General features: G+C 38.3%; 1 protein-coding gene and 1 pseudogene across 5 annotated transcripts in view; one reads left to right on the forward strand and one right to left on the reverse strand.

Annotated features, from left to right (window-relative positions):
* The first annotated feature begins 10,249 nt into the window (after positions 1–10,249).
* LOC108384322 (ras-related protein Rab-5B pseudogene) lies at positions 10,250–10,910 on the forward strand (annotated as a pseudogene).
* Positions 10,911–13,418: 2,508 nt separating this feature from the next.
* DYNC2H1 (dynein cytoplasmic 2 heavy chain 1) overlaps positions 13,419–23,589 on the reverse strand; it is a 347,628-nt gene continuing 337,457 nt past the window's right edge. For all 5 annotated transcript variants that reach the window (XM_073239362.1, XM_073239361.1, XM_073239364.1 and 2 more), the window contains 2 exons: positions 22,114–22,230; positions 13,419–14,181 (listed from right to left, as the gene is read on the reverse strand). In XM_073239362.1, coding sequence (XP_073095463.1) covers positions 14,023–14,181; positions 22,114–22,230 — 276 coding nt within the window. In that variant the 3' untranslated portion in view covers positions 13,419–14,022. The remainder of the gene's footprint in view (positions 14,182–22,113; positions 22,231–23,589) is intronic.

Below are 23,589 nucleotides of genomic sequence, written 5' to 3' on the forward strand. Positions count from 1 at the left end.
TATTGGGACTTACTAGTTGGCAGCAGGGCTTCACAGGTCTGCGACTAACATCCCGGGCTCAGGGAGGTCCTGTGCTTGGCCTCATGCTCTACTGTCACAGTCTCATAATTCTTAATAATTCTTCAATAAGGGGCTCCTCATTTTCATTTTGCAGTGTAATCTACAAATTGTGGAGCTGGTCCTGGTTTGAATTACACAAAATTGCTCTGTTGTTAAATCAAACTGTTTAAATATCAGCAATTTCATATGGTTCAACATCATAAAAGCATGAAGAGGAGCCCTGTGGGACTGGACTCGAAATGCTAGGAGGAGAGCATCATCCAGCCAGTATTAGAAACCAAGAGGCCCCTGAGGCCCATTCCAGGAGGGTGAACGAAACTGCCATCTGAAACCAATGGCCCGGAGAAAGCAGCATTGCTGGGGCTGACAGACAAGAACAGGAAGAAAACAGCAGTGACTGTGTCCCCTCCCTACCCCATCATCCAATCTCCCTCTGTGTCCTGTTGGCAAAACTGAACAGGGAGCTACCCGACAAAGGAGTTTGCAGAGGCCCAGGTCCATCTCCACAAAGAAAGAAGAGACGGGTGGGCTTGGAGCCCAGACCCAATAGCTTCGGCATGACCACGAGAGAGGGAATCTTGAAGATCATAAGCCCATGAACTAGGACAGGTGGTTCCTATGAAGTTGGAATTAAAAATAATAAAAAGCTAACAGCACTAAAAATATAAAACGAATCCTTACAGTGATGTAAATAGAGGACATAAGTTTCCAGGAAGTTTAAAAAAATATTTGTAAATTTTAAAAAGTCAAGAGAGATTTTTAAAAAGTGGCCTGCTGAGCATGGTTCTTTTGTTTTGAAAGATCGAACAGGGCAAATACATCATGACAGAGAGCCTAAATAAAAAGTCTCAGGAAGCATGAGTGAAAAGGTAAGGCCACAAGGGATAGACAGAAAATCTAATGTGTGAACACAGAAGCTTTGTTGTACAAAAACATACAGTATATATATTATACTCAAAGAATAAACAGAAGAAAAGTTTCTTGAGCTAAAAAAAATTTTAATTTCAGACTCACTGAATCATAGGCAAAAATCAATGAAAGATGACATTTGCTAGATCTCCTGGTGAAATTCCAAAACTCCAAAGATAAAGGCAAATTTTTATAAATTTCCAATAAGAGAGAACTGAATACTTACAAAGGAAAGAGAATTTTAAAAAGCATCAAATTTATCATGTGCAATACAGGAAACTAGAATGCATTGAACATTTATGGACTTTAGACAGGTTAGGATGGAGATAGCCATTAAAATCAGGAAGAAAAGAAGCAAATTTTAGATATACAATCACAGAAACTTCAAGAAGTAACAAAATCCTGACAGCTCATCTAAAAACCTATTAGAGAGGTCATACCAAAGGAAGATAGGCGACAACCTGAAGGAGCTCCATAGGCTAAAATGGAACAATTTGAGCAACAAAATGGTGTGGCCTTGTATTATAACCCAAAAGAAAATAAATATCCATGAGTACATGTTTGTATAAGTAAATATAAACTGCTTATTGAATACATAAATGAATGAATAAACAGGGAGAAGAAAAACAATCTTCCATACAGAACAATTCCAAATAAGATACGTAGACACTCTTCTCAAGGAGATGGAACTTAATTATTCTCCTTTCCCCTTGAGTATGGGCTGAACTTAGTGACTTCCTTCCAAAAAACAGAGTATGTGAAGGAGAAAAAAAAGAATTTTATAGCAGAGAAACCTGGCAAACACTACTTCAGCCAGATGGTTAAGGTTCACATCACCAGGGATAATGTCATGTTGACAGCATGGACCTCCTGACGGGATATGATCAGAGGGGCATTAACCCCAGCCTAATTTTTACAAAGACAAAATGAAATTGATGCACATTCCAGAAAATATCTGGTCAATACTCCTCAAAATAAGGAAAGAATGAGAAACATTGACAGACAAGAGGAGACTAGTAACGCGTTACAATCACCACGTCATATTTCAGATTGGATCCTGGAACAGAAAAGGACATTAGTGGAAAAACTAGTGAAAACCACATAAAGTTTGTATTTGGTTAATTAAAAATAATGTACCAATACTAATAATAATGTCACAATGTTCACTGTGACAAAATACCATGGTAATATAGATATTCATAGAATAAATTGGGTGTAGGTGTATTTTCTGTAAATCTAAAATTAGTTCAAAATAAATAGCTTATTCTTGAAAAACCTACTAGAATAAAAAAAATGTTGAAGTTGGTAGATATAAAGGAAATATTTAAAAATCGAGTTTAATAACAATAAAATAAACATCAAATATATATACAATAGTGACAACTACTAAAATGTCCAGGAGAAATATTTAAAAATCTATAAAACTAGGAAGGCTTAAATATATTGAGTATTGTGGCATATCTGAATGTAACTTAATTCCAAAAGTATATTTTATATAACTGTACAATGATAATAAAGATAATATTTGGTAGCCCATATGGAAGAACTGGCAAGAAAAATTTAAAACACACAGTCAAAAGGAGATTTATACTGCCAAATATTAGAACTTACCAGTATTTCCCAGTAATCAAAAGAATATAATAGATAGATAGAAACAGATCAGTGTCAGAATGTCCAGAAACAGATCTAGGCAACTTAATGGATGAAAAAAGATGACATGTCAGTTAAGTAGCTAATTCACTAATTATTCAAGCCAACAATTGCCTAATTAATTCAACAAATACTTGTTGAGTGCCTAATAAGTGTCAGGTACTAAGATACAATAAAGAAAGCAGGCTAAGTACTGTCCCAAGGAATATTCATCCTAGTAAATGAGAAAGATGATAAATATACAGATGTACAATATATTACCAGGTAGTGCTATGAAGAAAAAAGAACATGTTAAGAAATCTGAAATAGGATGAAGGAAGTACCATGATTCAGAAGTGGGCGAATATTGTTGTCTTCCAGGAATAGAAGTAAGAACAGGCAAGAATCAAAGGGGAGGAGGTCGGAAAGGTTGCCCAGAATCAGAAAACCATGCTTCGCTGTTAATCAGTGAAATGGGAAGCTCCCGGTTTGAGTTGAGGAGATTTGACTTTGTAAAGAGATCACTGTGACATCTTTATGGCAAGTAGATGAGAGGAAGTCAAGAGTGGAAATGAGAAGCCCTGTTAGGAATCTATGGCAACATTCCAGGAAGAAAGAGATGAAGGGGACCTGGGCTGTTAGCGGGCAGGGGGGTGAGAAGTCGTTGGAACCTCAATGCGCCTTGAAGGCAGAGCCAATTGGACTTTCTCACAGATCGGACTGGGGTTTGGGAGAGAGAGAGAGGAAGGAGAATTGATTCCAAGAACTTGGGCCTGGCCCACTGGGTGAGATGTTTATTTGTGTAAGATGCAGGACATAGGGGCGGAACAGGGATTTTCTGTTTTTGTTTTTTAATTGGTTCGGGGAAGGGGTTAGCGAGTACAGTCAGAATTAAGAGTCCAATTTAAATTTGAGATGAATTAATATTTGAGTCACATGTTGAGTAAATGTTAAAATTTAATCAATTCAAAAGAAAGGTACAAATCGGGGGGTCATCATCTGAAGAGGAAACCAGAGGACTAAGACCGGTACTCCTACATTAGCAGGTTGGAGGAGAAGCTACATTTACTAACAGAGAACATAGAGGCCCGTGAGGTGGGACAAAAGGCAGCAGGGCTCTGGTATCCCTAAGGCCAAGTGCATAAAAAAGCAAAGAAATTAGCGATATATTACATGCAGTCAAAAGACTGCCCGAGATGGGAACTGGGGTTCAATCTTTGGAGTTTGCAATGTGGAATCTTCCCCAAGCATCCTGAACACAACCTATTAATAAGACAAAGCTGAATTCACTGCTTACTGCACAAAGGAAAATACCATCTGGGAAAATTAAAAATTAGACATGTACTCTACATCATATACAAAATTTGGGATAAATATCTAATTGTGAAAAATGAAACTAAAATATAGTATAATTTTTTTATTACTATAACCTTGGGAGCTGAGATGGGCAGTTCTTAAGTTATATAGGAAACCCAGGAGCTATAAAATATTGACAGATTTTTATCTCATAGAAATTGAAATGATCCATATGGCAATAGACAGCTGAGCAAAACCAGAAACAAAAGAAAATGGGAACAGTTGAGCCTTAAACAAACACAGGTTTGGACTATGTGGGTCTATTCATATATGGATATTTTTTCTATTAATATATTGGAAAATGTTTTTGGAGGTTTGCAACAATTCAGAAAAGCATTTTCTTTTCTCTAGCTTACTTTATTATTGGAATACAGCACATAATACATATACCACACAAAATATATGTTCCTTGACTTTGTTACAGTAAGGTCTCTGGTCAATAGCGGGCTATTAGTAGTTATATTTTCTGGGGAGTCAAAAGCTATGTGTGGATTTTTTGGCAGCATGGGTTGGGGGTCAGTGCTCCTAACCCCTGCGTTGACCAGGGTCACCTGTTGTTGAAAACATATGGCAGGCGAAGGCTTAACAGCACAACTACATCAAGAAGCCCTTCGTATGTGTAGAAAAAGATACATCAAAAAAACTAGTAAAAACCTCGCAAAATATTAGGGGAAAAAACTGTACAAAAGAGAACATGCAAATACCTAATAAACACGTGAAACTGTTTTTACTAACAGTGTTTTAATGCAAATTGAAACAATAACGACTCATTGTTATCTCTGTATTTGCACCAGTTAAAAAGATTGATTACATCCAGTGCTGGTGAGAGTGTAAGAAAATGAACTGTCTCATTTACTATTGCTATAAGGGTGAACTGCTATTTTCTATTCATAAATTAATCTGGCAGCAACTATTAAAATTAAATAGGTGTATGCAATTGGGTCCAACAACTTTAGTTGTGGTTATCTAACTTAGAGAAGTGAAAACATATACCTACCATAATATTTACTGGAGTACTGTGAATAGCAAAAAACTGGAAAGAAGTCTGAATTCTATTAACATAAGAATGCTAAAATAAATTACACTAGATGCAGGCTATAAGGTGTTATTTTGCAACTGTGAAGCCCTGGTTTTGTATGTAATGACCTGTGAAATGTCCGTGATACATTTTTAATAGTTTTATTATATAATCTGCAAGCCACAAACTTCACCCTTTTAACGAAGACAATTTAGTGAGTTTTAGTGCATTCACAGGCGTGTACAACCAGCACCACTAAGTCAGGACATTTTTATCACCCTAAAAAAGAGAACTTGTACCCATCAGCTGTCACTCTTCATTTTCTTATCTTACCAACACCACCAAACCCCAGAAAACTATTAATTCACTGTGGTGCTGCAGTCTGAATGTTTGTGTCCCCAAATTCACACGTGGAAATGTTCACACCCAATGTGACAGTGTTAGGAAGTGAGGCCTTTGGGAGGTACACAGGGCCTTAGGAATGGGATTAGTGTCCTGGTAAAGGGAGACCTCACAGAGCTCCCCAGCCCCGTCCGCATGTGAGGACACCTCAAGTCTGTGACCCTGGAAAGGCCCTTCCTTACCTGACCATGCTGGCACCCTAACCTTGCACCAGCCTCCGTAACTGTGAGAAATCAATTTCTGTTGTTTACAAGCTATGCAATATACAGTATTTAGTTCTATAGCAGCCCAAATGAGCTAAGACATATGGTTTGGTAATTCTGAGCATTTTATACAAATGAATTCATATAATATGTGGTCTTCGGAGACTGGCTTCTCTCATTTAACATGTTATCAAAGTTCAGCCATGTTAAGGCATGCAAGGTACTTGGCTCTTTTTATTGATAAATAATAATCCACTGTATGTGCATAAACCACATTTTAAGAAATTCATTCATCAGCTGATGGAAACTTTGGTTGTTAATACTTTCTGGCTATTACACACAGTGCTACTGTTACGGAAAATACTGGAAAACCTGGACTGGATTATGACGGAAGAACCAAGCAGCTTGGAGTGTTGAGGTTTATTTTACACCGGCGGGCCCAGAGGGGAGTAATCTCCAAAGGCCTCCCTGAGCACAAGCAAGGGGAGCATTTATATTATTTTGCTATGTGGCATTTCAGCATGCACAGGGCAAAGCAGGAGCCTGGAGGAGGGCAGGAGGGAGCTGGGGGGGCTCTGCCAACTGGAGGGAAAAAGGGGTTTGCTGACCTTGACGGCTGTGTTGAATATTTTCCTTATCACTACTATGAACATTCATGTAGAAGTTTTTATGTGGACATTTGTTTTCATTTCTCTTAGGTTTAAACCTAAAAGTAGAATTCCTGGGTCATGTCATAACTCCACTTTAATATACTGAAGAGCTGCCAAATGATTTCCAAAGTGGCTACATGATGATATACTTTAGAAAATGAAAATCAGCAAGTTATTATACAATAAGTAGCCCAATCTCACTTTTGCTTAAAAAATGTAACTCCTTGTATACAAATGCGCATGCGCATTTATGTATCTGTTTGCACATGCACATATATAATACTTGGGACAGTACAGTATGAATTACATCAGGGAAGAGGTAATGTCTGAATGGTTTGAATTGTTAAAATGAGCGTATATTGTTTTACAATGAAAGAAACTTCATAGTACACTTTTGAAGGAGAAAAGAATCTTTAAAAATTACCTGACTACAGACTGGCAAGTCATATCATTGTAATCATCTAAGAATTTTGTGTAGGGTATGTGTGTATAGTTGCATCATGTGCTTGTATTAACTAAGAAGGACAGTATATCGATTAGAGGTTCAGCCAGCACTAATGTACCAGTCACTTACCAGTCCTATGTCAGGCACAAAGGCCACCTCCGATTCCTTCAGATCTGCCCTGTCCTGCTTGGGCCTCTTGCCCCATTGTTCCAATTACTGCTAAAGGGGACAACCCTGAACAGGCTCCAACTCACTCCAAATGGCACAACTAGATAGCAATTTGCAGTGGGCCACTTGAGTCCCATTGAGATATCTCTATTGGAGAGACTCCCCAGGAACTGCTAAGTGCTCAGAAATGTGAAACCAGGAGTGTAGAACAGCTTACATCCTGTAGGTCATAAATTAATTTATAATTAATGGATCAATGGGAGGTGGGAGCCTGAAGATGAAAGCTTTCTTCTTCTCCTCTCCCCAGACAGCCTGTCCTGAGAAGCAGCATTTCAAATGCCTCCTAGAAGAGGCTGTTCAAATGGAGCGGTCAGTTATGGCGAGTAACAAGCGGTCACCTCCTTGGTAATGCTTCCTGGTACTGCCCGCCTCCTTCACTGCCTTACTCCCTGTCCCCTCATCCTGCACCCCTGGAAAGTGGAAGCAAAGCAGCCTTTGGCCTCAGGCTCTGCTCTCTAGGCACAGCCAGGCTAAGTCTTTGATCAGTTTTCTGTTTGCCCAGGGAACCATCCTTAAAGTTAGTGTCTTAAAACAACAAAGGTTATTAGGTCTTGGGACTCTGTTGGTTGGGTGCTCTGGCCTGAGTTACCTCCTGAGGTCACACTTAGCTGGAAATTAAGCTGGGGCTGGATTTAATTAGTTCCACCCAAGTAGCCCAGACTCCCCACTGGGTCTTTCTCTTGCTGTGATTCTCTTCTCAGAAGCCAGCCAGTCTCGTTCACAAGGAAGCAGCAACCCAGAGGAGGGGGACAGGAACCTGCAAGAACTCCGGAGGCTCAGCGTCGGAAGACTCATGACATCACTTCTGTTGCTTCTGATTAGTCAAAGTAAGTCATCAGGCCAGGTTTAAGGGGTGCGGCCGGGGGGATAGAGCAGCACAGGTGCACCACAGAGAGCTGTGGGCACAGGAAGCCACCTTGCTAAGGGGCAGTATGAAAACAACCCAAATCCTCTCTCAAAAACCTCAGTCTTAATAACGTATTATTTGGGAGAAGTCATACCACACAAGTGATTATGCAGCTTCTACAAGAACACATGAAGCAGGATAAAAGGAAGGAGCCACCTGCAATCTTATTTTTAACATGGAATCCTTCCTGCTTTTACTATGTTGTTTACGGCTGGGCTTGCTTGCCATTATTAATTGCTCAGGTTGCAAATAAGCTCATCAGGTCTGAAGGAGGAAAAACAGCACATAGGCCTGGGCCTTTTAGCATGCTGAAGTGAATCTTACACATTACAAATGATTAGCATAATAAAAACATGGGCTACTTTCCTTTATCTGGGGAATATTAACTAATCTTACTGAAGAAGGACTCCAGAGCTTAATGATTAGCATGGAACTTTGGTAGGGGGTTTCCTTGCATGTTGCTACACAGCTCTGACCTCCAGGCCCTCACTCTACTCTGACTACACCCATGATTCCTGTCTCAACACCTCTACCTATCCACTCATGAGGCCCCCATTATCTAAAACATGCTTCTCTGCCTTCGCTTGTTATTTAAATTCTTTAAAGCTCAGCTCTGCCCTACTCTGTCCCTTTCCCTAGGAAAAAATTTTTTACCTATGTGGTACCATAGGACTTATTTTTATCTATATTACTTAGCACACTGTATGATAGTTTCATATCTGTCTCTGCAGTTAGACCATTCATTCATTCAACAGATATTAGTGAGACACCTATTTTGTGCCAGGTATGGTTATAGGACATAGAAATACCCTAGTGGAAAATGGACTATGAAGACAAGAATATATTTCATAGGTCCTTCTATCTTTACTTCTTAGCACAGTATCTAAAACATAGCATCCAGAAATATTTTGTCAGTTAGCAATGTATTGTCTCTCAGCTCCACACTCATTTCCAGATATCACTTTGATATCTGTTCTGTAATAATACATAGAACTTGTGGGTAAAATTGTGATATTTCCAAAATATCTCACCTGGCTTTCGTGCATCTGCCTATCAATAGGCATTCCTCAGGGGTGGAGAGCAGTAGTTCACCTCTGTATCAATGGGTAATTACCCGGGCTTATCTGAACCTGGGAGGTGGGAGGGAGTGCTGGTCTGCTTCTGCCAGAGCAGGAAAGAAAAACAGCCCTGGATCGCAGTTTGTAAACAATAAACGAGTTTTAAACTTTATTTCTCCCTTTGATTGATTTTGGCTTTTAGAGGTATTTTCCATGGGATTTCCTCTCCCCAGGGGTACAGAACTCCTTTAGGCCTTTCCCTTTATGATGATGAGCATGATGTTAAGCTTTCTCAGTAGAGAAAATAGGAGGGACATTGCAGGAGGAAGGGGCTTTTGCTGCTGGTTCCAGTGGCTACAGCACTGGTCAGGGGAATGGATGGGAGGAAAGCAGTGCTCTTCCCCAGCCATGCACCCAGAACGTGGCACTTGTTGATGCTGTGGCCCCAAACCAGTCTAGTATTCATCTTCTTGCAGCTCTCTCAACACACACGCTGTGTGACTGAAGCCCTTTGTCTGACCTGGAACTCCCACTCCCTTAGGCTGCTCACAGCCTACCTCGTGGCAATGGCTGGCTTGCCCTTGCCCAGAGAGTTGTTTCCTGCTTGCATGGAACTGCAGACAAGCTTTGGCCTAGGAAAACTAGTGAACTTCAGTCATCCAAAAGGCTGCAGCTCTACCTTCTCCAATGAGGTCTGCACTCGAGGTTGTAACTCCAGGGAAAGGAAATCTTGGGGCCAAAATACCTTTAAAACTGAAATCAGTCAAAAGGAGAAATAAAGTTTAAAACCTGTTTATTGCTTACAAACTGCAGTCTGAGGCCATTTCTCTCTCCTGCTCCAGCAGGAACAAACAAGACCTCCCCCCAACCTCTCAGGTTCAGATAAGCCCTCCATTGCCCAGGTAATTACCCATTGATATGGAGATGATCCTTTTTCACCCCTGAGGAACACCTGTTGATATGTAGATGCACTAAAGCCAGGCGAGAAATTCTGGAAATATTACAATTTTACCCACACAGGCTTTGAAGTTTCCCCTTTAGTTTGTTCTTCCTTGGGCACTTCCCTTAGCCCTAGAGTACCAAACAGATTTTTCTTACATCTTATTCTTTAATAAATCTTGATTTAAATAGGGATGTTTCATGTAAGGATTTTGTTTTTTGTTTTTTGTTGTTTGTTTGGTCTCCTGCTTGGACCCAGATTGATACAGATAGTAACACAATTAAAAGTAGTTAGGAATTCTGAATACAATTCAAATGGCTCAAATTCTAAAATTAGAATATAATATATAGGAGGGAAATGGGGCCCATGACTGTTGAAGCCTGAAAGTCCCCTCCCCTCCCCTTTGCCACCTTGTGGCATCCCCCTCCCTGTACCCTTTCCCACTCTGATAATCTAGCCATGACCAGCAGAGGCACAGCCAGGCCCAATGGGCAGCCCCAGGCCAGCAAAATACGCCAGTTCAAATTGGTCCTGCTGGGCGAATCTGCAGTGGGGAAGTCTAGCCTGGCATCACGCTTTACCAAAGGGCAGTTCCATGAGCACCAGGAGAGCACCACTGGAGTGGCCTTCCTCACCCAGTCTGTTTGTCTAGATGGCACCACAGCCAAGTTTGAAATCTGGGACACAGCTGGGCAGGAGCGGTACCATAGTTTGACTCCCATGTACTACAGAGGTGCCCAGGCTGCAACTGTAGTTTATGACATTACTAATCAGGTAACCTTTGCCCAAGTAAAGACACGGGTGAAGGAACTGCAGCGACAGGCCAGTCCTAGTATTGTCATCGCCTGGCAGGGAACAGGCTGACCTGGCAGAGAAGCGCGTGGTGGAGCATGAGGAGGCCCAGGCGTATGCAGATGACAACAGCTTATTGTTTACAGAGACGTCAGCCAAGGCAGCTATGAATGTGAATGATCTCTTCCTAGCAATAGCTAAGAAGTTGCCAAAGAGTGAACCCCAGAATCTGGGGGGTGCAGCAGGCTGAAGCCGGGGTGTGGATCTCCATGAGCAGTCCCAGCAGAACAAGAGCCCGTGTTGTAGCAACTGAGAGGGTGCTTAGCAGCAAGCAAGCATGGAGCTAGTAAGAAAGCTAAGAAGTGGCCTCCAGCCCTACCCTCAGCGCACAGCCCCTGTGGGAACAGCACACTGAGCCCCGTCTCCCAAGGGCGGCCTCCTGACAGCTCCGTCATGGCACTTCTTAACGCTTCAGCAACCAACACCAGGCAGCTGTTGCCATTGGCCTCCTGCCCCTACACTGGGGCTTGGGGGTCAGATCCCCCAGGATTTACCTTCCAAAACAAACTTTCTTCATTTTGTATTATAGGTGCAAGACAGTGACCTACTTATGTTTCCTCCTCCTCCTCCCCATTTTTTCAGAAAACACATTTTGTCTCCTGCCCCTTCCCCTTCTGCTTTTGGTCAATATCTGTTCTTGATCCCCTTTTCCTCCTCTTCCCAGGATGGAGAAGGTGATGAACCCAGGAACTGAGGAAGGAGGTTTTCAGTAGAGTCATATTAAGGGCCCTGGGGGAGAGTAAGGCTCAGCGCTGGAGAGAATAAGGACACATCTGTTTGCTTTTATTTGGTTGGAGTTGCTCATATTTGAAGACACTGCAGTATCCATGAGTTGTCCTTGGGGGCTGTTTCTAAGTAGAGGTGAGAATGGGAAGGCAAGCTCTTGGGTACCAGGCGGGAGTCACGTTGTTGGCTTACTGGGCAGAGGGGGAGGGGGAGGTGCAGTGTCATCTGTGGCTCTGGAATTGTACCAAGGCCTGTTTTCCCCCTTACGCAGCCTCTTAGGTAGCTTCTCCCTGACACTGGGGGGGTACTCTGGACCCTGAGTCCTCCAAAGAACCTCCAGTGGTTGCCTGCATCTCTGGCTCTGCTGTGATCTAATTAGAGGAGGGACCAGTTTCTGATACCCATCCTCTGATTTATACATATGCATATTCTTTTCTCTCTGGCCTTTAGACGGCTTCAGCCCAGCCACTGTATGCCCCTGCAGTTTGCACTTTGATGGTAGCTCAGTTGGGATACTTGTTTTATATGGGTTTGATTGGTTTATCTGCTCCCTCACCTTCTTAATTAAATGGAATCTGAGGCAGTCTGTATTTGAGTTTTGGGAGGGGCTGTAGAGAGCAGTCAGTGGCAGCTACCCAAACAAGTCTCCCCTGCTTGCTTCCTCCAGGTCTAATCCTTAAGCTGTATTCTTGCCAACCCAACTCTCAAGCATAGGTTTGCCTTTCCTGGGGAATCAACTGAGCACTTGGAGAGCGGGCTCAGCTAGCAGGGGCCTGGAGGGCGGGCTCGGAAAGCACAGGCCATCATAGCACAGGAGTGAAAGGGTCAGGCAAGAGGGAGGTGTTTTTTATCTGTTCCTAAGGTTCACATTCAATTTGATCTGCCCTTTACCACGTCTTTTCTACTTCCCTGTAAATAGGTATGATCATTATTCCCACTGTACAGTCTGTCTGTCTCCTCCGTGCCATCAGGACTATTTCTTTTCTCTTTGTTAGTATCTTCAGTTTAGTGCCTCCGTCCCTATCCCCATACCCACCCCCATGCAACCAGTGGTTTAATCCACATACCACGAGGGGCTAGTACCACAGAGGCCTACCTGAGGCCCCTTCATATCCTGACCTGACAACTGGCACTGAAGGCCCCTCACAGCTGTCTCCCATCACCAGGGTACCTTGGTCCTCTCTAAATCTCTACCCTTTTTCACATTCCTCATCAGGTGTTTTAGGATGTCACTGGGAAGCCATCAAGGCAAGAGAGAATTCTTGTTCTAGCCCAGAGTTTTGAGAAAATAGAGGGAAGTGAGATCAGAAAGGTCACAATGACTTAAGATGGAAACCTTTCCACCCTTTAGGCTTGCAGACCGCCTTCTGTTCCAGAGCCCCAGAGAAATCCATGACCCTGAGAGTCTGAAGGACCCAGCTGTGGTTCTTCCACTTAGATCTCAATTCTCTTCCTTCTCCAGGGGCAGCCTTAGTTCCCATGGCCCTGAGACACACACACATTTCCTCCTTCCTTTCCTAGCACCCACTAGCCCCCAAAAGCACCCAGTGCATTCTTACAAGTGGAAGAACAAGGAAGGCCTTCTTAAGTCTCTTAGAAATGAAGTTCTTGCTCTGTGCAACTTTCTCTGAGAACAGGAGTGGAAATGTTGCATTGCCTTGGGGCTGGGGAGCCATTTCTCCAGGTCTCTTCTCCTGTCCGCCCCCGGGAGGAACAGGATCGGTCTCAGCTTCTGGGCCCGTCTTCTGCCTGCCTTTGCGCTCACCAGCTCTGGACCTTCCTTTGAGCTCTGTTCGGCTTGGAGACACTTAGTTTTTATTTCCAGCTTTTCTTTTTCTTCTTCTCATCACTTTTTTTTTTTGCCAGGGTTGGGGGGGTAGTTTTTGTTTTTTTGGAGTTTTTTTGTTTCTAAGAAAGCGTTTGCCTTTTCCCCCCTTTCCTCCTCCTTTCCCAACATAACAATCATGGTGACAGAATGTGACTGCTGATGTAATGATGTATTAATGTAAGTAAAGAAGGAAAAAAAGTGTACAAAGAAAAGAATATAATACATATTTATTTGTTTCCAGCCATTGCAGAATTTTACTGTTTCACAGAGACAAATGCTAAAAAGTCATATACATGAGAAATTATAACTTTTCATCATTTATTCTATTTGTAAAATTTTTATCCTGGTTTCTGTGGATTTCTTTGAGATGCTATATATTTTAACTAAAATATAATATATTATTCAGTATTTAAAAAGAGAACATATATCTAAAATCATGGAAGACTGAAAAAATCCATACTATATTTTATTAATTACGATACAAAAATGATAGCCATATATTTATACTAATTCCTTAAATAAACTGTTTTAAACCTCTTACCTGAAACACTGGAAAACTGAACTGCATCACAGAAATATTTAATGTTATAAGGGGAATACTCCACTTTAATATTACCTCCATTAACTTGTTACTTAAAAGGTGCACTGTGCCATCACTACCAACTAACATAAAAACAGTGAGATCAGGAACATAGGGCAGGTAACTACATGCTAACATTTTGAACATTCAAATGTAGACTGACCAAATATTTTATTTGCAGCTTAAAGAATGTTTCTTTTTTGCCAAGACAGCTTTCATTATCATTAGATTCTACTGATTTTTCAGAAACAGAGCTGCTCCACACTGAATCCACTGGTCTTGGTCGCTCCCGCATGGAACATCGATGTTGGTCACCACACGATCCCTTTCCGCACTTGCGTAAACAGGCAAAGACATGCACTCATCAGGAGAATAGGGGCCATAAGCACCCTGTTGGAAAAGAATTAATTTGGTTTTAAAATAGAGCAATGTACAGTTTTGAGGCAGATCATTAGATAACCAAAGATAAAAGTGAAACCCTCCCAAATTACATTTGATATTTTATTATGAAATAATAAAGGCCAGCATAATAAATCCGCATTAAGTAACTCCACACTATCCAGCTGCAACAATCATCAGCTCGTGGCCGGTTGTTTCATTTACAGCCTTTGCCTACTGCCAAATACTGGATGGAGTATTTTGAACCTATTACCACACATGACAATATTAATAATTCTTCAGTATCATCTTATATCCATTATCTCATTATTCTTTTTTTTTTAGAGACTTTTTTGTTAGAACCATGATTCAAATAAAGCCCATACTTTGCAGTCTGTTGCTGTGTCTTAGGTTTCCTAAACGTTATCGGTCTTTCCTCCTTTTTTCTCACAATTTGTTTTCTGAAGAAACTATATCAAAGAGTTCCCCAGGGTTACATGTGCATGGTTTCATGCTGTTCTGTTTGCTGTATTCTTGTAAACTGGATCAGGAGGTGAACTCAGATTGAGATGATTTTTGGCAAAATCGATGCATTCTTCTATCAAGAGACATATGATCTGATGTTGGGACATCTCTCTTTTAAGGTATTACGAGTCATTGATGAGCATTATTACATTCAAGATTACAAAATGATAATCTATCATTCCTCTTTCATTCCCAGGCAGAAATACATCTATAAAGGGAAACTTCCACTTACCAATCTTTTGATTACCATGAGGTACAGTTCATATAGGAAAGGCTGGATAAATGCTAGTTTCCCTTTATTTATGTGCTTTCAATGAATTTGTTCCCTAATATACTGTAAAGGCAATCAGTGACTACCCTGACTTCATTTTAAAATTATCACTATAAACTGGTGGACTTCAACATATTTTGTGTGTTTCAATCCAATATAATTATCATCTTACTGATGTTCAAATTTTAAACCTTTGTGCAGTAGGAAATTTTTAAGCAGGCTCTTGATTTGCTTTTGTTCTTGATATTTCACTAGTTGTCCTTAACAGCTTCCTGCTGTCTAGTATGCCAGGATGTAACATAGCTTGTCTTACACACTTCCTGTCTCAGAAATCAAAGTAGTCATTACTTGGAGGATCCTTGGTTTCTTGAATGGTAACTGGTATTAGTGATAGTAAGCTGGGTGCTGGGAATGATCTATCATTCTCCTTCTAGGACTTTTCAGTGACTGGTGATTAGAAATACATATTTTTTTTACAAGAAAAAACACCATGAATTCATAATAGTATTTCTAATTCAAATTTAGGATTAATGTTTTTACTGAATTTACATAATTGTATTCAGTGAATGGATTATTTCTTAAGAGTTGGGACGAAACTTAAGAGAAAAGTTAGACTAATTCTGGAATCTTACAAGTGATGAATCAGCAACCACAGAGAATTCCCCAGGGTAACCTAGTTAGGAAGTGGCAAAGTTGCCGTAGAGAGTGCAGTTGAGAAAAGGTTTTGGCATATGAGTAACACCACCTAAAGACTGTTATTATGCTGCTTTTCAAAAAAGACAATAGCATTTGTGGAAATAAATTATTTTCAGGCATTGGAATATTTATTTGTCTAGGAGCGCCTCACCCTAAGTAGATTACTCTCTGTGCCTCAGTTTCTCTATTATAAAAGGGAGATAAACACACTTGTCCACTTAACAGGATGGTAAAAGAATCTGATGATGTACTAAAAGCTTAAATATAAAGTATTATTTATCCATGTATCTCTAATTCTTTTGGCTACATATGTATTCCTTTTCTTTTTTCCCTACGTAATTCTCAACTCAACTAGGAAAAAAACCCCAGCTTTTTAAAATCCACTACATGTCATAGATGGTGCTAGGATAAAAGTAATTTTTTTCTCTCCACCTGGAAAAATTTAAAACAAACATTCTATTTTTAAGTCTAAGTGGTCATTATAAGAAATTTCAGCTATTTTTTTCCTATCTCCATGTCTCTCACACACACATTCATTCCAAATCTTAACCTGATTTACATATAAAAGAATTCATTCTTTATGAAGATTCACTGTCCAGATAAATAAAAAGATGACTTTTTCCCCCTGAATCTTCCTAATTTTTCTGTTTCAATTGATGACTCTGTCATTCATCCATTTTATGTGCTGATGGTGTGCCCAGAATTTACAAAGGCTAAGCATTAAAACATTCACCCAAATAGAAAAAATGATAATCTTTGAAGCACAAAGTTCAGGAAACTATAATCAAATACATAGAAGTAATTATTGGAAAATGATTATTTTAGAAAATCAAAATAAACAAAATACTACTGAGATAAGTTAGCCTGACAAGGACAAATAGAGAATGAATCATGAGTTCGGTCTCAGAAAAAATACAGGATTTGGAGTAAAGAGAATTTTCAACCATTATTTGTCACTGACTAATCTCTTCTCTCTTCCCCAATTCTGCTTAAATGGCAAAGCTTTAGGATTCAGAAATTCCTGTAATTTCCATACCTCCTTAGCCATTACCTAAAGTTAATAACCTAATGCAGACTTTCATTAGGTGTTACCTTTAAACTCTTTAGCAAAGAGCACACGAACGTTACATGTTTGTTGGACAGAAATGATATGAACCTATGAATGCTTATTTATAATCCAAGGAAAGGTCTTAAATTATCTTCTTCTGCCACCTGATATTTGCTTTGCTTCTCATAACTATGGTCAAAAATGAAAAATATTGAAATGTTTTACAATGTTATGCTTTTCTATTCAGAAGATTTTCTCTGTATCTCTTCATTTTACAGCCAAGCAATTTTCTCTTTAAATTAGAAATTACTCAACAGTAATGTAAAACTTATTTTTTGCATGTTCACTAAAAATGATTTTGTATATACTTCTATCCTTCCCAACCTGCTTTTGATTGTGGGCTTTTTGTTTTAAAGTGAGGGTACAAATCTTTCTACCAAACCTACAGTGGTTTTAAAGCAAAGCACCACAAAAATTGCTTGTTAAAGTCTGCTTCTTAAAATTTTGCTTGTCACTTCTCAAAGTCTCTTAAATGGTGGATGCTGTAATGTTCTGTAGAAAAGTTTAGTGGACTTGCTCTTAGGTCACCAATAAATGATTGAAGTAGCAGAGCAAAGTACTGTGGAACTCTCACTACTAGCACAGTACCTTGTGCAGACAGAAGTTCCATGAATGTTGTTTAACTGAATTAAATTCTTATGACACAATTCCCTCTTTAATATCTTTCTCTTAACAGCAAATCCTAAGACCCTTCTGAGCTGAAATATTTGGATGAAACTAAAATTTTATTAACCATCTACACATACAACTAAATGCTCAACTAATGCAAAACAGGAGATATATTAGGAAGATTTCAAATAATGTTATATGACATGTAATTTGACATTAAAATTTAATGATTTAAAAATCTACATATTATAATGAACCTAAAGTAGTTAATGTGTTCATAGACCCTACTTTATTAGAAGAGAAACTTGTCTAGTTAGCTTAGTTCATAATAATGAGGGTAAAGTTTTCAATTTCATACTCATGCCCCTGCCCCAGGCAAAGTGACTTAAAAATACTACAAATAGCAGGCAATATACTAACATTTAAAGAAGACAATGCATTTTACAAAGGCAAATGGTGATATTTGGTGTCACTTAGTCAGAAGAGCAAAGAAAATAACAAAATAACACCAGAAAACCAAAACAAAACAAAATTACCAGGTTGATTATGTTAACTATCTGGCCAGTTATCAACTCAATTTCACTACAAAAAAATACATATGAAGGTAAAGCAAAATACATTTCTCATCAGTTTATGTATAAAGTCCAACTAACTTATTCTAACACATACTTTCTGAATGTTTATGAATCCAGTCAATAAACAGCTATTTTTTAGAAAAGGAAATGTTAGGAAATCAGAGCTTTAATATACATAAAAGTGGAATAACTTAGTAACGCGACTCTTGAAAAATCTCAAAACAGGAAACACAACAACTTACCAACAATGACTATTTTGAAAGACTTAGTTCTGTCACGAATGTCCAGCTACTCTTTCAAATGTATTTTGGCAGAAAAATACTTCCCTTGTATTTTTTAAAAATACGATGCTAACAACATTGCTTTTATAATAAGTCCTTAAGGAAAAAAGGACTGTCACATAGAAAAGATATTAAATATTTATTATTTTTAAACAAGAATGCATACAAGGCAGAGCTTTCAGCATATACTTTCTGATAAAATGATCTATTTTAATATATATAAAAGTAATATAAAGACTTTTTGTGAGTAGCATGTGGAATCATTTTATAGCCATATTTTCTTTGGGAATTAAATTGTTTCTGAAGTTGAATTCTCAACTGTGGTTCCTGTTGGAAGGTCTAGGCAGTGGGGTTCAGGCTGATTCAAGTCTTCTCTGTTACCACGGGGCTGATAGACCCTAAGTAGCATTCTTTAATGGAAAAACAGAACAAGGGCAAACTGAGTTCCTGTGGGATATCAGAACAAGGACGGCATCATCTAAGACTGATCTACCGCCTAAGCAGTGTTTCCCACACTATTACATGGAACACTAGACCCAGATGAAGGACGGAGAGTAGAGGCATCAAAAGGTGTCAGGTGATCTTTGAGACTTCTCAGAGTTTTTAATATTGTAAAATACAACATGAATTCCAAGGGCAGGGAATACCGGGTTTATTAAATTTGTTTACTAAAGAATAATTTTTCACAGAGAATAGTTTTTGGGAAATACTTTGGAGAAAGTGAATGCTTTTTTGGGTAAAATCCCTTAAGGGTATCTTAATTTGGATCCATATTAATTTAACCAGCAGTATTGAACTGGAACTGGAGCAATGTTAAGAATCTGCATCACAGTGGAATGAATGCATAAGTGAGTAGTGTGAGTACAGGCCGTATCATCTTAGTGCACAGAGATAACGGTAAATGCAATTAGTAGGAAAACATTTTCACCAGCATTTCACTTTTAAGTCTCCTTGAGAATTCCTAATTCTAACTTCGTTAGTTGGCAGACATTGCGTTTATAATAGAAGCCGTGGTAGAGCTCGCTCCTCTCCTCAGTGAAAGTTTTATTGCTCGTGTCCTTTGTTAAGTATTAGCAGGTATGAAACCAATGTCAAAGAAGTCCTTTGATCTTCTGCAACCTAAAATGTTCTTTAAAAAATGGAGGTGTAATCTACCCAAAGCAATATTGTACAAATACTGGGTTGCTGGGCATGTTTCTGGTGAAGTGAAGCTATTCGGGACTATTAGGGGTCAGGTAATATTGTGGAAATTATTTGATCCAACTTTATCAAAGGATTCTGGACTTTCTCCAATACAGTAGCTACCACAGTAAATGGCAAAAGCAGTTCTTTTTACTGGCTTATATACATTGATGTTGATGCTTCTTTCTTTTTTATGCTGGTTCCTTCCCTCCTAGTAAAATGCATTAAAATGTTTATGTTCCTCCCCAACCTTCAGATCTGTGAAACTTATTCAAAATATTTACAGTTGCTCTAAAAAAAAATGCTTTCTTGAACAAAATAGTGCTTAACTCAAGCAGAAGTTGGAGACTTTAGTAGTTTATACAGAGTTGGCAAATTGTTATATAAGGGGCCATATAGTATTTTCATATTTGTGGTTCATAAGGTCTCTGACATAATTACTCAACTCTGCAGTCTAAAAGCTGTCCCAGTATCTACATAAATGGGCATGGCTGTCTTGCAAAGAAAACTTCATTTGTGAACACTGAAATATGAATTTCATATAATTTTCACATCATCACATATTCTAAGTTTTTCAATTGAAAAATGTAAAAAGCACTCATAGCTCGCATGGCGATGGGCTACATGAAAACAGGCAGCCTACTGGACTGGCCTGTGGATGGCAGTTTTCCAAACTGGTTTACACAGTTATACATTTAGATTGGCTCAGTATTTGGACCAAGATGTAAGAGAGAACTTGGATTTGAATCTTAGTTGCTTACCCAATAATGTTATCTTGGGAAAGTTACATGATCTTTTTAAGCTTCAGTTTTTCTAGTTTAAAATGAAGAGGATAATTCCTACTTAGAAATTTTTTGGAAGCTCTAAACATTTTGCATTGTAAATGCTTTGCACAGTGCTTGGTACATAAGCAATAAATATAAATGCTAAGTATTATTGTTAAAACACTAGTGCTACCATTAAGGAACCCATAATAAAAATCACTTAATATGAGTTTCAGTTTCTTCATTAGTAAAACAAACTCAAACTCCACTCTACCAAACTCAAATGACTGCTATAAAAAGGGAAGTGTAATTGTATTTCACCGAGTCAATCATCCACCATTGACTGCTAAACTGATTTTCTGAAAATACAAATCTAATCTTACCACACTCTTGTTCTAAATTCATAATGGCTTTCTACTAACCCAAAGACAGAGGGATAAATTCTGAATCTTGCAATATCATGCTGCTTCTCATAGCACCCAGTAACAGACTGGCTCTGTGCATGATAACATGGCATTCAACTTATGGCCAATTACGTGGGTATTGCTCAGGTCATTTTCTTCTGCATTTACGTCTACCTAGTTATTCTCCATGTTCTATTTTTATTGCTGGGTTCCCGTAAGTGTGCCAATATAAACATGATCTTTTTTTTTTCTGTCAAGGTCATTATATGACTTTCAACTTTTTAGCCACAGAATTAACATTTCACACAATTTGGATTCATCTGAATTGACCTCTGTCATCATACACAACTTTATATGTTATAGTTATAACCCTTAGCAATTTACAATCTTAACTTTTATATATAACTTTCAATTTGGTTCACACACCTAATGTTTGTAATCCATGTTTTTCCAACTTTCTGATAGAAATTTCTTATAGGAATTAATAGCCAGATTGAAATAAAATTATTTCAACTTCTTCCTTCTCTGATATGCCACTCTAATACCACAGAAAATGAAGCTTATAAGGGGAAAAATGGAGGGTCTGAGAGAAACAGATACTCTTTTAGACCAAAAGGTGCTCCTTCAGCGCTCTTGGCAATGACGTTTACTTCTTGCTGTAGCTTTATTAGTTGTTTTTTCAAAATAAATATTCTTATGCTTTTGATTTTTATTTTATAAAGAGAATTACAATCATTGCAAAATCCAATGCAAGATTTTCTAGTGAGAAGACTCATTTTCTTATAGTAAGTCATACATAAAATAGTTTTGTTGGTCATGAGCTATAGAATAAACCCCAAGTTACAGTTTTTAAAAGTTCTTTCAATAATTAAAGGTTTCAAAAAAGGGAAAAATTAACCGAGTAAGAGTAAGCATTTCTCAAGACTACTTTCTTCATCTGCCTATCAGCAGCATAGTGACACGGTATCAGATCAAAGCAGATTTACATTAACATCTTGATGCTGTCAGTTTCTGCATGCTTAAGTATGGAGAAGTTATCATACCTAGGTGAGCACACATTTCCTTATTTGAAAGTGAGAATAATATTATCTAACTTGCAGGGCTTCTCTGATGAGTATCTATCTATCTATCTATCTATCTATCTATCTATCTATCTATTTATCTATCTATGTACATACATATATATATATATATATATATATATATATATATAAAACATTTAGCACATGGCTGAAAATAATAAGAACACAACATATGGTAGTCCATATTGAAGTGTTTTTTCTTACTAGGCTATAAATCATTTAGAAATTAAAAACCATAATATTCTTCCCATAACAAAATGAAGATTTTAAAATGTCTTATCACGGAAATTATAAAGGACACAATATTTTGATTGTAAACTTGTTCAAATTCAGGTAAGACTATAAAGTAAACAAAAAATATAAAGGTCAAGAATATATTATTGAAAAGATAAAAATCTAAGAATGAATTGGTTAAACTAAAACCTGTACCTATTAAAAATATATTACCTGTGGAATCCAGCCCATAAAACAAGGGGGGACTGATGACACAGTAGGAGAATCATGCTGATTTTCAGAAAGTCGATTTCCATCAAAACTGCATCCTTCCAGTAATAAGCCACTGATCTGCCATGGAAACATACAAACCATTCAAATATGTAGTCAAGCCTGAAATGTCAGGAGTTACAGAACTGTATCTAAAGAAAAAAGGTAACATTTTCTATTGTGACTATGTATTCCAAATAATAAGAAAACAAAGATTATAGTATTTTATCTGAGAATAAAAAAGGTGAAGACCTGCACGGGAGTTCACTGTAAACTTCCTTTAGGCTGAATTCTCAATATTAACCAATATTTTAGAAAAAAATACTTAACAAATGTCATCAGTTATATAACTGCAGGTGCCTTGTCATTAGATTAATAAAAATATAATGACAAAAGCCAAAAAGTTATTCTCCGGGAGGGGCAAAGAAAAAGCATAATTAGGGACTAACAACATGTGCTCCCTGTTTGGAATTCTGAGATCATTATTTAAGAAAGAATAGGATAAAGTTCAGAAAGTTGAATGCAAGAATTCTTGATATGACATGCAGAGCTGATAGAATAAGGAAAGGAGAAAGAGTTAATCTCCTTTAAATTGATGTTAGTGTAAATTTAAGAAATTATGAAATGGAAATATAATTATTTTGGTAATATAAGTTTTATATTTATTTAATACTGCATAAACTAAAAGAATGAACACTTTTAATCTACCCTGAGTTTATCTAAAGGCAACAAATATTGGAGTCAGTACTTTGCATTGAGCCACAGCTGTATTCTCAGAACTTGATAGAAAACACGATCTTACAATGGTATATAGTACTTTTAAGTTTTAGTGATACTAAAAGTAAACTAAAGTACTACAGAATTTTACAGTCTAAGAGAACACTTTAAATTGGAAGATTTAAACTTGTTTTCAACTCTATGACAGTTCGGGAATGGTGTAGGTGTGCGGGAGTGCTGGGAGGGATGCCCTGACAAACAGTTCTGAACGGCTGATTTTACAGTCCAGTTGCTCTACCATGGGAAAGATAAGCAATGTCTTTGTCAGTAAAAGAGATGGAATAAAAACAGAATTACCAAATACCCAAGTTCAATATTCTTTCTACAATACCACTGATATGATGACATATAGACCTTGTCAAAGGTTATTTTAGCCTTGAAAAAAATGAAAATTAAAGTTTAGACAGTACCAGCTAACTTCAGTGGTAGAAACTCTTGAGGCAAAATAATTCTTCTAAGGCTTCTTTTAGAAATTTCATGAAGTTTTGAGCTTAATTAATCTGTGTGGAAATTTGTAAAAGTAGTCCCACTGAGAGTGCCGCAGCTTGACTATGTAATATGCATATGCGAGATAAACTTACCATTTTCCTCTCCTAACCAGGGAGCCAAGGGGTGAGAAACACTATTCTCTGGAGCTGTATTTAATAATTGGCACTACTGACC

This window comes from Manis javanica, chromosome 6, assembly GCF_040802235.1.
Source record: "Manis javanica isolate MJ-LG chromosome 6, MJ_LKY, whole genome shotgun sequence".
In the NCBI taxonomy this organism is placed as follows: domain Eukaryota; kingdom Metazoa; phylum Chordata; class Mammalia; order Pholidota; family Manidae; genus Manis; species Manis javanica.